The sequence below is a fragment of the Zonotrichia leucophrys genome, chromosome 13, assembly GCF_028769735.1.
Source record: "Zonotrichia leucophrys gambelii isolate GWCS_2022_RI chromosome 13, RI_Zleu_2.0, whole genome shotgun sequence".
Classification (NCBI taxonomy): Eukaryota; Metazoa; Chordata; class Aves; order Passeriformes; family Passerellidae; genus Zonotrichia; species Zonotrichia leucophrys.
Genome location: NC_088183.1, coordinates 3742449 through 3757888, shown reverse-complemented (window position 1 = coordinate 3757888; position 15440 = coordinate 3742449). Strand labels below are relative to the sequence as shown.

At 41.3% G+C, this 15440-nt stretch overlaps 1 protein-coding gene across 4 annotated transcripts; it reads left to right on the top strand.

Annotated features, from left to right (window-relative positions):
* The first annotated feature begins 1567 nt into the window (after nt 1–1567).
* UBLCP1 (ubiquitin like domain containing CTD phosphatase 1) lies at nt 1568–14539 on the top strand. Of its 4 annotated transcripts, none has more exons than XM_064725089.1 (11): nt 1568–1706; nt 3986–4179; nt 5102–5193; nt 5598–5683; nt 5772–5887; nt 6952–7050; nt 7955–7992; nt 10099–10197; nt 10630–10746; nt 12056–12183; nt 13518–14539. In XM_064725089.1, exons 2-11 carry the CDS (start codon nt 4026–4028, stop codon nt 13543–13545), a joined length of 957 nt encoding a protein of 318 aa, XP_064581159.1. In that variant the 5' UTR covers nt 1568–1706; nt 3986–4025; the 3' UTR covers nt 13546–14539. The 4 variants fall into 4 exon arrangements, with proteins under 4 accessions (XP_064581159.1, XP_064581161.1, XP_064581160.1 ...); XM_064725091.1 differs by having other exon boundaries at nt 1588–1648; XM_064725090.1 differs by having other exon boundaries at nt 1602–1706; nt 3989–4179.
* The last annotated feature ends 901 nt before the right edge of the window (nt 14540–15440 follow it).

The following is a 15440-nucleotide window of genomic DNA, read 5'->3' as shown; positions in this document are numbered from 1 at the left end:
TGCAAGCAGAGTGACTGGTTTTATGTGGATTTAGGTGCAATCAGAAAATAAACTTGACAAGAACAGTCATTACAGTGGTTTCCCATTGGTACCACTCTTCCAGAAACCAAAGTGGTGGTTTTACACTAAAACTTGAATGTAGAACAAACTGAAAGTAAATATCCAGGCAGGAAATACATTAAATTACTGTCCTCTCAGGAAAGAGATCAGGCTTCTGCACAGTTTTTGCTTATAGTGCCCTTCTCCACTGAGATTCCCTTACAGCAGGAATGGCTATTGCAAGCTCCAGCAGCCACTCTGAAGAAACTTCTACTCAGTGTATAGTTGTTTACCTCTGCTCTTTTGTTCCCTTCCCTGCTTATTACCAAGTTAAACAGGAAAAAATATCTAACCTCTCAATACTGCAAGACATAAGGTAACTGAGGATTGAAAGCTTCACTTCCTTCCTCAAATTTCACACCACCTCTACTGACACCAAGCTGAACCAGCCTCTGTCACCTCCATGTGATTTCACATAACAAACCACACTTTACCACAGATAATGTTCTTCCCTTTAAACTATTTCTGCAAAGCAGAACCACTGAGTGAAAAAGGTCACTTTGGGGCAAAGCCTCTTTTTTCCTTCTACATCTGTTGCCTAAGCACAGAACCACTGCAGCTGAAGGCAATTCCAAAGAACCCCAACAGGAGACAAAAAGTGTCAACAGACACCACAGTGTGCCTGTAAGGAGTCAGCTTTAGGAGCAAAGAGAGTTTTGAGTCACAGAATGGTTTGGCTTGGAAGGGACCTTAAGAGTAATTTCCTTCCAAACCCCCAGATGTGGGAAGACACCTTCCCCTGGACCAGACTGCTCAGAGCTCCATCCAGCCTGGCCCTGGACACTCCCAGGGATGGGACAGACACAGCATCTCTGGAAAACCTGTTCCAGGGCCTCACTGCCCTCACAGAAAATAATTTCTTGCTAATATCCAATCTAAACCCACTGTCTTTCAGTTTGAAACCAGTCCCCCTTGTCCTGTCACTCCAGGATACCATAGAGTCTCTCTCCAGCTTTCCTGTCATCTCCCTTCAGGTACTGGAAGGCTGCAATTAGGTGGCCCTGAAACCTTCCCTTTTCTAGGCTGAACAATCCCAACTCTCCCAGCCTTTCTTCCCAGCAGAGCTGCTCTTGAGCCATCCCTGTTATCATCCTGGTGCCTTCTCTGCACTCGCTCCAGCAGCTCAGAACTGGAGGCAGCTCTGCAGGGTCTCACATCCCCGGGCACAGAACAATATGAATAAACAAAAGGAAACAGACAATAAACTCCTTCACAGCTGGCACTCATGCCAGCAGCTGCCCGTGCTAGCCGCCTCTCCGGCCTCCCCGGAGACAGGAGGCGCTGAGGGGGCGAGGGCTCCGCGGTGCCGCGGCGTTCCCTGCCGGTCTGCTGCGTGTCCCGGCCGGAGCAGCCCCGCGGAGCTCCTGTTCCCCTGCCGGGGGCCGGACCCGCAGCGCCCCCGCCCTCGGCCGGCGCTGCCCGGACCCGCTCGGGGCCGGCGGTTCCCCCGGGCCGGCCCCGCGCACATCCGGGCTCCTCCCGCTTCCGCCGCGCGCCAGTTCCGCTTCCTGCGCGGCGGAGCCGGGACGGAGCCGGTCCCGCAGCCGGGGTGAGCGCCCGCTCCGCGCTGCCAGGGCGGGGGCGGATCGGCGGCCCCGCACAGCCCGGTGGGTGCGCCGGGAGCCGGGGGGAGGCCGGGCCGGGCCGGGGGGCCGGGGGCGGGCGGGTGTCGCGGCCGGGCCGGTGCCCCCGCGGGGCGGGAGCGGCTCCGCAGCCCCGCGGCCGCCGCAGCCCCGAGCGGGCGCTCCCGGCCGGGCCGCGCCGCTGCCGGGGCAGCCTCGGCGGGCAGGGGAGCCCCGCTGGCACCGAGCAGCTGGCGGCCCCGATCCCCGTCCCGCACCTGTCACGGCGCTGTGGGAAGGGCGGCCCGAGCGCTCGGCGGGCACCCGGGGTGGTTTAGGGGGTTCGGGTTTCTGGTGCTTAGCGGAGCTCAGAGATGGGGGTGCCTGTGTTCGGAATAGTCCCAGGAAAGTGCTGTGGTGCTGCAGTTTAACAGCAGAACTCGAATGCTTTCTCTGACCCGTGGCTTTCCAGCCCATTGGGTCTTGGTGGCCCAAGGGTCTTGTAAAGGCTTTGAAGATGAAATTGACCAAAGGAAGCAGTATTAGCTTCAATTCTACACATTCAATTCAACACAGCACCCAGCCCCGATGGTGGAACCCTTGGAAATCCCCGTCTTTTTCTGCTCCCAAGCCATTTTCCCATTTTCCTTGATTCGGACCCCTGAGTTATTTTGGTAGGCAATAAAAGTGTCTTGTTTCCTGTAGCATTTGTGTGACAGAGCTGTAGATCTGTGAGGATTGACGGTTGGTCAGGTGCTCAGCTTTGCAGGGATGATCTTTTCAATTTAGCACTGGACAGAGACTGCAGAAGTTTTCTGACAGTTCTTGCCCTGTGCATGTCCTTGCAGAATGATTTGAGCTGTATGGTACAGGTAAGGAAGGACACAATAAACTCTCCTTTCTGACTTAGTGTAAGGTTTATGGACAGGAATAATTCATGATAATAACACTGTGTACCAACACCATACAGCCTTAGCCCCAGTAGAATTTCTTAGTGCTTCCAAGACCCCTTTTTCATGAGTCTTTTTCACTGTGTCATGCCAGGTCCCAGTCTGATTTGACAATTTTTGGGAAAAAAATAAATTCATTTTCCAATGATACAAGTTTTCCTCTTCAATTTGTTTTCAGGACTCTTAGAGGCAGTAGTGTGGAGGTGAGGTTTGTAGTGTCCTTAGCAAGGAGGTTGTACCTAGACTAATTCTCATCTGCTCTGAGCTTGGTGGCTATGCCTGAGCAATAACAGGTTTGTCCCCCATAGCCTTTCCTGTGTAAAAGAGAAAGATTTTTTTTCTGACTGTGGGTAATCACTGAGAATAAAAAGCCAGAGAGGAAGAAGAATCAGAGTTTTGGCTTCTGAGATTTTTTAGAATTGCCAGACCTGCATTTCTTGAAGGTTGACAACCCAAGATTTTTTACAGATCTGCTCTCTTTTTGAATATCAGTCATTTGAGGACAATTCCACCATCAGCGGTGCAGAGGCCTTCTCTGCATCTCCTGACTGTCTGTAGCAGCCTTTTCATACCTTTCTATCTCCTTGATTCTATTTCTAAGCCCTAACAGAGAAAAAACATGTTTTTCCTTTTTCATTAAGCTAAAAATCTTGTTTTTCTGCTGTGTTTAATGTAGGACTAAACTGTTAAATACAATTTGTATAAACGATGCTGTGTAAATTAAAGATAGTATAATTATGGTTATTTTGTCAGCACTGCCATGAAAGTGCAGTTCTCTGGGTGTAATTGCATTGTGTGGGTGTGTGTTTTGGCTTTGTTTTCAAATTCCTGCTTTGATATTGCTACAGTGAGATGTAACCTGGGGTGTGCATTACTGCAGGTATTGCACAGTGGAAGGGATTAGAGAAATCCAGTGCCAAAAATGGACTGTTGGGCTCAGAACTATTTTTATGGGCTTATATATGCTAGGGATTTCATATTTGCTGTGGTGTTATTACATCTGGAAAGGCACCCATGGCTGGTTTGGTTGCATAAGTGTTGCAGAGGACATTTCTGAGCTTTGCAATGGCTTTTGTGGTGCTGCAGTGCTGTGCTCGAGTGTGCAGTGCACAGGCTGTACCTGCACAGAACACCCAGCAGATGTGAATGTGACATTGCTAAAAACATCAAAGTGGAACTCAGAGCCCCAGTTTTAACACTGTTCTTTCTCCCTTTGTTTCAGCACTTTCTCAACACATTTATCATCAAACAGCTCTTTGATGTCCAATATAATAAAGAATCAAGAATGCTTTAAGTAGATGTTGTGGTTTGTCTTGTGGAAAGAGTGGTTCTCCTCTTTCTTCCTTACATGATCTTTGTGTTTCCCTCCTGCAGCAGATTTTTCAGGCAGTAACACTGAACATATGCTTCAAGGATGTCTCTCTCTCTCATAATAAAATGGGGTGGACAGGAGTACACAATAACCTCTCTGTCAGAAGAAGACACAGTGTTGGATCTGAAACAGTCCCTGAAGGGCCTCACTGGAGTGTTACCAGAACGTCAGAAACTGCTGGGGCTTAAAATGAAGGGTAACTCTCCTCATTTACTGCTCTTGGGGATGTGCCTGAGGTGTTTAGGGACAAACATCCCCTAATGCTAGGCAGGATCTGTGCACTAACAGAGCATCCACTTCCCAGTTGTAGCTCTGGAATGAACATGAATACAGACACTTCCTACATCACTGGATGTTGTTTATTATTAATACATCTATACATAATAATGTATTATTAATACATCTATATTACTAATATAGATGTATTAATAATAAACAACATCCAGTGATGTAGGAAGTCATTTTTTAGTGGTTCACACTGCCCTGTCCTAGTAAGGAAGAGAACTGGGGGGGGGAAAAAGTAAACCTCATAGGCTGAGATAAGAAGAGTTCAGTGACTGAAAGATAATAAAATATTATATATAATACTAATTATTATAATAATAGTAATGAAAAGAGGAGAAAGAGGCATAAAACCCAAGAGGAAGCAGTGGCACAATGCAGTTGCTCACCACCCTCTGACCAGTGCCCATCCAGTCCCTGAGCAGCAGTCGGTGTCTCCCAGCCAATTCCCCCCTGTGCATACTCTGGCCATGAGGTTCTGTGCTGTGGAATTTCCCTTTGCCCAGTTCCCCCAGCTCCTTGTGCACCTGCTCACTGTCAGAGCACAGCAAACTGAACAGTCCTTGATTTAGAGCAAGCACTGCCTGGCACCAACTAAACCATTGGTGTGCCACCAACATTATTCTCAAATCAAACCCAAAACACAGCACTGCAGCAGTTACCAAGAAGAAAATCAAATCATTCCCAGCCAAGACCAAGACATTGCATGTGGAAGATTATGATAACACAGCTTGGCATAGCTCATATTTTACAGGGAGCCTATTTCAATTACACATGGAATATATTGACATTTTTCTGAAATCTCTATCTCAATTAAAAAAAAATCTGTATTACAGGCAAACCTGCAGATGATGATGTTAAGCTTGGAGCCCTCAAGTTGAAACCAAATACTAAGATAATGATGATGGGCACTCGTGAAGAGAGTTTGGTAAATAATTTGCTTGTTTATTAGCTTAAACAGGAAAAGATGCTTAGTGTCTCCTAATTGTGATTTTAAATTTTGACTATTCCAGTCATCATTTTAAAAAATGATAGTATAATAGATTTCTGTTGGCATTTTTAATGTAAAGTAAACTTTGCTGCAGAATTCTCAGAGCAGTGTACTCATGAAACTCCTGTGGTGTTCTGCACTCGAAGTACAAACCTATAGTTGTGATACTGACTTTTTAAATCTATCATCAATATACTTTAGTAATTCTTTCCACTAGTAAAATGAAACCACTTTGGTTAAATGGTATTCCTGCCCTGCAATGTGCAGTAACAGAAACTTGATACCCATTGTTATTTTCCCTCTCTGATCCTTGTTATCTTTTATTATTTTTATTCCTCTAGGAAGATGTCCTTGGGCCACCTCCAGATAACGATGATGTGGTCAATGACTTTGATATTGAAGAGGAAGTTGTGGAAGTAGAAAATAGGTTAGGAGTTCAAGCTGTTAAAACAGTGTGTTATTGTCTGTAGAGCTTACATTTTAATTAACTCTAACTTTTTGCACTGTTACATCAGGGAAGAAAATCTACTAAAAATTTCCCGTAGAGTTAAAGAATACAAAGTGGAAATTCTGAATCCTCCTAGAGAAGGAAAAAAGCTGCTGGTGCTAGATGTTGATTATACACTATTTGGTGAGTTTTTATACAATTTATGGTTTTTGTTTGTTTAACAGCCCGATTTATTTGCCAGATCAGGTTTCTTGATTTTTGCTTTGCTTTGTCGTACAGCATAACTTTTGCTTTGTATGATTTTGTGGTCTTTTGCTCACATTTTGAAAAGCATTTTACAACATTGCATGTTGCTGATTTTAGTGCAGCAGCTATTTAATTGCTGCAAAAAGACATAAAAAAGCAGCAATTTAGTCTTCTGTCCTGATAGTCTTTCCCTTGATAACCTGTATCTTGACCATCACAGTAGCTTGGCAAGATATTGTAAAATAATGATCTCATTCTGTACCTGATTGATTCTACTTCTGGGGGATGTGGGAGAACAGCTTCAAATTTTATTTACATATCATTACTAAACATTCACAAAAACACGTTTTTCTTGAAAATTCTGTCAAGCTGGTTTTTTTTTGAAAGCCAGAATTTTCCTTCTGGCTTAACTTTCTGGTTTCTAGGTGTGCCATGGCAGCATGACTGTGAGCAATAAATAATACCTTCCTTTTTCCTTAGCTTTCCTTTTTGATGACATTTGTTTCCAATCTGACTTTAAAATTCAACCTGTTTCTAAGTTTAAACTTTTTATTGAGAGGTCTTCTCCTGGCAGATTTTGCAGCATTTTTGGAATTGGAGCAGGAATGTTTGCATCTCTGAAATGAGCTTGATATATGTTCACACAATTAACTGAACTAGGGTTGAAGGAATCTGTTTCATATCTGGCCAGTTACTAATTTGTTAAGAGCACAGATGATTTACCCTGACTCTTCAAAGATATTCATACTCAGAGATCTCTTGATTTAATTATTGCTAAGCCCTCCAGTAACTGTGAGACCAACAGATAAATATTCCCTCTGCTTTGTCTTTCCACCTTTAAATGGAAATGGGAATTTGATAACAAATCATTCATGACTTTTAAGTGCTTCAGTGCTCCCCTCATGAAACTCTAGGAGTCTCTGGATAGAAAGGAAAATCAGACTGGGCTTTAATAACTAATACTTTAATACTGAATTGTTTATCTCTTATATTTTGTTTAGACCACAGGTCATGTGCTGAAACTGGGGTAGAGCTGATGAGGCCATACCTTCATGAATTCCTGACTTCTGCATATGAGGACTATGATATTGTAATTTGGTGTAAGTATTATACTCTGTGCCTAAGAATTTATTGTAAATTGTCATCCAGAGCAGAGACTCCAGGTGGGAGGTTTTTATATTGCTTTTTAGTGTGAGTCACAGGATCTAAAATGATACAGAAATGTTTGGCTGTAATTTGCACAACTATTAGAGATACTTTAGAAAAATACCAATTCTTATGTGAAAAAGCCCCACGTACTGCTCACAAGAGTGGGTTTAGTCACAGAGTAAAGCTCAGCATCACTTTACTGTTACTTTGTACAAAGAAACAGAACTGTATAGTCAACATTAGAATACTGATAGTGATTTTACAAATAATCTCAACTCTCCTGTCTGCAGGGATGGTTGCTTGATCCTTTGCCTTTGCATTCTAGTTCAATTCCTGTCCAACAGCTGGAGAGCAGACTTTAGCCAGTGCAGGATTCAAACCATATTAAATTTGTGTTACAAAATTCCATTTTCATAGTCTTGAACAATGTTTCTCCATATTCTTAGATCAGCAGGCAGTTTGATACTTTGTTCTTTCCAGATTTTATGTATTCTTATCATTGCCTCCAGAAGGAAATCCTTCACAGGCAGTGAGGTTCCTCAAACCAGGTCTATCCCTGGTCTTACAGGCTGTGGTTCAGTAACAGCTGATTCAGAAAATGGTATAAATATTTGCAGTGCTTCATCTAGTTGTTCATTTGAAAAGTAAACTTTTCCATACAAAAATACACTTCCCTGATAAAAGACTTTCTTTAAGGCCCTAAAAGCTGCAACAAAAGTGGATCTTTCTAAAATTAAATTTTGTGTAAAACTTTGACATATTAAGTGAACAAGTTCTTAGTTTATTTCTTTTTTTTTGCCTGCCAATGACTTATTTTGATAAAACATTATTTCTGTTTTCTCCCTTTTATTTCAGCTGCTACTAATATGAAGTGGATTGAAGCCAAAATGAAAGTAAGTTGCTCTGAAAACATCTGATTTGTTTCTGGGTAACCCTTCATGCAGTTGTGCTCATTCTCAGCATTGTAGAGCACGTTAGAAACAGAGGAGGTTGTATGAATCATAACCTAAGTTGTTTCAATTTCCATAGTCACTTGAAATTATCTTTATCACCAAACTAGATTGAATCTAATTTTAGAATTCCACACAAACTATCAGCAGTAGGTGTTAAATTTAGCAGAACTAAACACAAGTCAGTACCTGCTGAAACTTGGATTTGTCACGCAGCCCTGCACAGGTGCTTTCATCTTACCTCTAATTATAGAGCTGCAGTCTTTAAATGTGATTTTTTTAAAGGAACAGACAGATGTGACATGCTGGAGTAGGTTATCAAGAGGAAACTCTTCTCATATTTATCTTTACCTCTTACAGCTGAGGGTTCTATTGCTTCCTCTGCCATATTAAACATCCCATAAAAGCTCTTTCACTTTCTGGTTTCTTCCCTACTGGAATCAGGCAGGAAGCCAGTTTGGAACAGCTGACCTCATGGTAAACATATTTACAGTCAGGCTTAGCTGTAAATCTAATGAGCTTACTAAGAATTGTTGTGTGTTTGGTTGGTGGGTTAGGGGTTTTTTATGTTTATAAATCAAAAGTTATTTCCATTCCAGGAAAAACCCTTCCAAATTTAAGCTTTTACTATGCACTATTTTTTCAGGTTTTCACACGGCAAAACACATTTTTCAGCATTCTCTTCCTCAAAATAATTAATTGCTACTATTTTTTCTAAATAAAAATGCCTCTTAGAAATGAGGCTCTTTAGTCAGAACTATGAAGTGGAGTTAGTGCAAGTAAAATCAGTGCTCAGCCTTGCAAACATTGCATTCTTGTGTCACATATTTATACTGTGTTGTCACAGTAGTGCTAGGACTCAGTCTTGTGGAAAACCATTGTTCAAAACTGGGTTCTTCCCCCTGCACTGGTCACATTTCTGCATTTCCAGGTTGCTTTTCCAACCTCCTGCTGGACCCTGATCCATGGAGATTCCTGCCACTAGATGCCACCTTCTGTTTCTCCTTAAACTGATGGCACCAGGGGTGCTTCCCTGCCAGAGTTTCACTCTTGGTCAGGGAGCTGTGATTTCAGCAATAGGTGGCATTAAACTTTCTGGTTTAAAGTACAAAGCAGGAACAGCATTTAAAAGAAGGGAGCATCAGACAAGCAAATTTAATCTCTCACTTACCACCCTTTTATGCCTGAAATTCAAACATTCTAGAACAGCTGGTTCTGTCAGTGTAACAGGATACTGACCCAGGGAGGTAGAGCATTTCATTTGCAAGATTGCATTTTTAAATCAAAGCAAATCAGGTAAGTGTGGCTGGGTAGTTGCAGAAGAGCTGCTGCAGTGGGTATTTTCTCCCTGTTACACAGGTTTGCATATTGCTGCTGTTTCACACACCAGAAATTGTCAGCAATATCTGTGTTGTACCTTGTCAGCAGATTTTACTGGTACTTTTCAACTTTGGAAAGGATTTGAAATGGAAATGATGCTCCCTCATCGAGTGTAAAGTTTTTTATTTCTAAAAAGGTTGTTTTACTTAGAGTATTTCAGGAGTTACCAAATCTTAAAAGTGCAAATTGGCACTAACACTGGTTATCTTGGACATATGCAGGAGGAAACAGTGACACTGAGATGTTCCTGGGTATTCCATCTTGGATTAGGCTGTAATTTGTGCAAATCACTGAGAGGAAAAAAGTACAGCCAGAACATAATTCCTGTAAAGTTAAGTTGAGGTGTGGAGAACTTGTGAGAGGTTGTGCATGAAGATATGAGCAAACCCTCTCTGTATTTTGCCTTCTCTGCAAATTTGCTTTGATTTTCTGCCAGCATCAGCTGTTAAGTTCCTGATATTAAACACTAAAAATAAATCCCTGTGTGCACTTTTATGATCCTCATTATGTAACAAATGCAAATTTCCCCAGGTATCTATTTTTAGTGTGTCTCTGATAAACCTCCTCAGCTCACCCCGTGACAAACAATGTACTATAATCATGGTTCCAGTTGTTGAGCAGTAAAACTGTCATAATTAGAAGCTTTAATCATAAATCTTTGTGATGCAGGAGCTTGGGGTGAGTACCAATGCAAACTACAAGATCACTTTCATGCTGGACAGTGCTGCCATGATAACAGTGCACACTCCTCGGAGAGGACTAATAGATGTAAGTACCAACTTTTATCCTAATCTTTTTCTGGCATTTTATCATACCCCTTTAAAATACTCAACAAAAAAAGTTGCTCAGGAGTTTTCATGCAATAAAACTGCAAGAATCTTGGAACCACAGATTTTTTTCTACTGGAAGTCTCTATTAATATTTTGAATGGTATTTTTAGATGTCACAGCTTTCAAATCAAACAGCAGCTAACTGTTGCAAGAAAACTTAGTGCCAAAAGAAAAGTTTTCCTTAGTGGAGGGTATTTATGTTATATTATTTCACATCTTCCTTTGTTAAAGTCAAACTCCCTGCTAATGGTAATGCAAAAGTATACAAGTGTTCATTCGAGTTAGGACTCAGGTTCCTATAGATGGCATTTTCATCTCCTGCACGTGATCTGATTTACCTCAGATACCTTGTATTGGGTTGTGTTTGCAGGTGAAGCCTCTTGGTGTTATCTGGGGAAAGTTTTCAGAATATTACAGCAAAAAAAATACTATTATGTTTGATGATATTGGCCGAAACTTCCTGATGAACCCACAGAATGGACTCAAGGTAATGGAAACTGGAATTTTCATTTACTTCTACTTTTTCTTGATACTTCAAGTATTACTTTCTCCTACTTCTTTGCTGTAGCATAAAGAAAGACTATTTTTAACTAGCAAAGATGCATGTTTTGTTAAACCTGTTAATTCACAGTGCCATTTGTCTGGCTTATTATTTCCCTAATAACAGTATTAAATAAACCTTGTGTCACTATTAAGTGATTAATAGATTACCAAAATCAATGAAATTCTTATTTCTGCCTAAGTTATACCTGCAAGCTGTAATCAAGCTGGGCATTGCTGACAGGCACCATTGAAAATGTGATGTTCAATCTCCAGAGTGGTCATATTCAAGAATAAGTCAAATAACAAATGGCTTCACTTCCTGATAGTATGACAGGATAATCACAAGTATTCCATATGAGAAATAATTAGTACCTTGAGCCATTTTGACTATAGAACAGCAAATATTTCATTTTATACAACTGTCAGCCAGTGTGTGCTCTGTTATTACTGCTGGTTCTGAATAAGAGTGTAGCTTAAATTTCTACATACATATGATAGTGGAGCAGTGTTGGCAGTAAAACAACTTGCATAAAGCTCTCTAAAAAAGAAAAAGATGTTTTCAAATGCAGAAGTTCAAGATGGTATCTCTTTGAAAGTATCCACAATGTGAAGAGGAGAGCAGTTGATGAGATCTAACAAGATTGTCTTAACTGGAAGGAGAATCAGGAATAGCAGAGATCTTGCTGGAAGGGGATTATCCAGAAGTCCCTCTAGCTAAGATTGGTAAAATGTTTGTCAAAGTTTTGTAACAGTTGCAGACAAGAGCACTGAATCACTAAAACAAGGCCCAGGTATAATGTATTCCAACCTTTGCTTCTGGTATCTCATTTCACAACAGCTCTGGTTATAGTCAAAGGCTTTTTGCTGAAAAAAAGCATCTGGTTCCAATGATACCACACAACTCACAATGCTGAGCTGAAAACCCTCCTGCAAAAATCTCTGTAAAATCAATTAGAAAATGTGGCAGTCCAGATCATTTCAGTCTGTCTTGGGGGGGGAGGCTTGAAGAAGTGCAAGAGAAAACAATTTTTTTCTGGTTGGTGCAAGGTAAAAACCCCTCAGTCCAGTTTGCATGAACAGGACAAATTGGATCTGACCACTACTGGAAAAGGTTTTTTCCTCTTACCTGTGAAAAGTTATAACTTGTCATAGTACTGAAGATATATTTCAGTCTGATTGTAAGTGATAAAGAATCTAAAGATTTTTTCTTTCTATGAGCAAATGGTTATACCCAGTTTCTCTCTTTTCTATAGATAAGGCCTTTTATGAAAGCACATTTAAATCGGGATAAAGACAAGGAGCTTCTAAAGCTCACCCAATACCTCAAAGAAATAGCAAAACTAGATGACTTTTTGGAGCTGAATCACAAACATTGGGAAAGGTAAGAAAAAAGGCAAAATTCTTGCTTTCTTCTGTCCCTAACCCTGGTGTTTTGCTTGAGGTTATCTCTACAAAGACCGGAAACAATGGAACTGATGAACTTTATAACCTACAGTTATAAAGGTTCTTTAGTTTGAGGAGAATTTTAATAGGGCTGTAGTGTTGGGACAGCTTCCCAAAAATGATAAGATTTTGACAGAATGCATCTGTGTTTTCCTACTACTCCAGTATTCAGCACTGCCAATTATGCAATTATGCATCCTAAAAGGAAAAGAATTTTGAAGGAACATGGTCCCTGGAAACCTCTTTCTTTCCACCCCAGCAAAGTTAGACTGTGGGTTCAGATCCCAAGTCCCTTGTTTTAAGGCAGCTTTTCTAGAAGTTCCTTGAAAGCTTTGTGGTGTTAGTGTAATCCTCAGGCACCATTCAGATTGGGTGGTATTGCAGGATGCATCAGCTCCAAGTAACTGTCTTACAAACAAAAACAAAACTTGGAGTTTTTCAAGTGCTCAGGGCACCAGTTAGCATCCTAATTCTTGCTAGAAAGTGATTAACTGAAGGGCTTCAGCAAAATTATTCTTTGTTTTATGCAACAGCCAGAGGCTTCAATGCACGTGAAGGAAAACTGTTGGAAAACCACTCCTTTGGTGTTTAAAAAATGGAGCCTTACAGGCTTGATACAATTTTTCTTTTCTGAGTAGAACAGAAAGTGAAATGTTAAACCTTAAAAGCAGTGAAATTCACTGGATATTTCACACTGACAGTGAAATTGGTTGGATTCTTTCTCCTAGAGTATTTGCAAAGCCTTTCTCACACCACACAGGCAGATTGCTCCAGCTCTGGTGCCAAGAGAGCTGTGAGATCAGAATGCAGAAAGCAGTTCAGAGTCACTCAGCTTCTCCAGAGAAGCTGCTGGAGGGCTGTTCCTTTCAGGTTGTGCTGCATCAGTTCATTAAAGTCCTGAATTTATTTGAAGGAGTGCCATTACTAATGGGCCTTTTCATCTTAAAGGATATAAAAGCCACTTCTCCAACTGATGTAATTTTCCATCCTCTTAGAATGAAACAGGTTTCCATTTCCTTCCTCCCTTTTGTTTAAAAAGCCTGATAGAGTCTAACTAGAACATGGCTTTGAATTACCGCAAGATAACCTATCGTGGAATTGAAATGAAATAAAAATCATAAGTGCTATTGACTGATTGCATTTCTAATTTTTGGTTATCAGTAGGAGGATTGTTGGTGAGAAAAGAAAGCAAAGTCATACTTTGATCTTAAGATCTCAGCTAGATTTGTGGCCACCTCTTACTTAGTGAAAAACTACTTTTGTTTCTTTCAGGTATCTTTCAAAGAAGCAAGGACAGTAACACTAATAAAACTGTGTGGCACTGAATTGAAGGGAACATCACTAAGATCATTGGACTTTTCCTTGCTTTTGTGCTTGAGTATAATAGTGCTGGACACTGGACCCAATGCCAGAACGACTGCTAAACTTGGTCTTCCAGCTGGTTGGTTGTGGGTTTTTTAAAAGATCACAGCAATAAGCTCAAAGTGGGAGAAACAAGTCAGTTGCTTTTTCTTGCATTCAGTTCTGGTGTTACTTCTCAAAATACTTTCCTCTCCTTTGCTGCTGAAGTATAACCATAACCATCAAAGACCAAAACCATTCTGAGACTAGAAAAAAAAAATATTTAGACCAAAAATGTTGATTAAAAAGCCAACCTTGGCAGTGTATGAATTGTATAAGTCCTCTATTCCCTCCATCTTTAGAAACAGTCTCCCTCTCCCATTCCAGTATTTAAGTCTATAAATTACAAGTTGTCTAAGTTTGGTATGTATTAGTATGTCAGTGTTTCTCTGTGCAAGACAGTAAGATGGGAAAGTACCACCTGTGTGGCCAGTTTACCCCAGTGTGTGAACTTGTACTATAAAGCAGTGTTTACTGGAAAACAAAAGATTGAAATTTGAGGGAGAGAAACCCACTGTTATTTGATCAGTGAAAAGCAGTCTGCCTGAAAAATCCCCATATCTCAGATAAAGGGTTTAAACCTCAGATGGGAAAGTCACATTCCTAACAAAGCATGAACAAAACCCTTGTTCTCTTCTAGCTAAAACTTGTCAAAGTGCAAACACTGTGTTTAAATACAATATTCAGCCATACTGTTCTTAAAATATCATTTACTTGCGCTGCTTATGCCTGCACTATAGAAGTGTGATGTGACTGCTGTTTGGCATTTCCAACACTTGTGCATTATGCAGTTCATGGATTTGAAAGAAGACTGACCCTTTCAAATAAAAAATGGTATATATTGTTCTTAAGGAACTATAGCAGTTGTGTAAATAATAAATACCTTTTTCATACTTCGTGTCCTGTGCTGCCTTCAGGATTTAGCTTGCATAACAGAGGAACCATCAATAATATTAATTTGGGATGGATTGGAGGATTTGTTTGGATTTCAGAGACTCGGGGTTTGCATCAGGAGTTGAGTAAGAGCCTGGCTTGTGCCTCTGTGGATCAGGGACGTGGTGCAGCACCAGGCTGGCCAGGAAAGGAGCCCTGACAGCTCGTGTCAGGCTGTCAGGACAGCAGCACAGATGAGCTGCTGGGCTGAGCACGCAAGGCTCCAGCTCAGCGACCTGTCAGAAAACATCCAGGTCCTTGTTCAGGGCTCTGTGTGCTTTAGTGCCAGCCCCAGGTGCCTTTGACAGAGCAAACCAGAAACCTGGTGCATAAAAGTGGTGCTTTAGGTAAGGATGGAGGGTGAAGAGCTGCAGATTTGTCTCCTAGAGCTGATTTCTGATCAAGGAGCTGCCTGACACCTGTACAGACAGCCCAGGGACAATCCCTGAGCTCACACCACTGATCCTTGCCTGGAAAAGCTGCAGCAGCAGAGATCTTGGGATGTGGGACTGGGTATGGTGCACTGGAATTCCTTTGACTTTGAACAGTGGAAAGAAGTCAAGGCATTGCAATTAAATCATCTGTGGAGTCTGTGCTGGGCAGAGAGAGAAAACCAAACCAAGGGAATGTATTTAAACATGTGCCTGCATTTTTTTTCCTCAAAGTTGGCCTGCAAGCAGAAGGTCACAGTGAATGAGCAATACTCATTTCTTTTGCTTTATACAAGCAAAGTTTAAAAAAATCAATCTTGATTTTATTTCTGTGACATGGGAGTTTTGTCCCAGAATTTGAGAGCATTCACTGATCTGAAGGTGATGTGCACTCATCTTTCAAATATTTTATAAGCTGAGCTGGAACATG

Coding starts and splice junctions, on each gene's coding strand:
- UBLCP1 (XM_064725089.1), top strand. CDS start 4,026: ATGTCTCTCTCTCTCATAATAAAATGGGGTGGACAGGAGTACACAATA. Junction 10,747..12,055: donor ACCCACAGAATGGACTCAAG/GTAATGGAAACT, acceptor TCTTTTCTATAG/ATAAGGCCTTTTATGAAAGC. Junction 12,184..13,517: donor AATCACAAACATTGGGAAAG/GTAAGAAAAAAG, acceptor TGTTTCTTTCAG/GTATCTTTCAAAGAAGCAAG.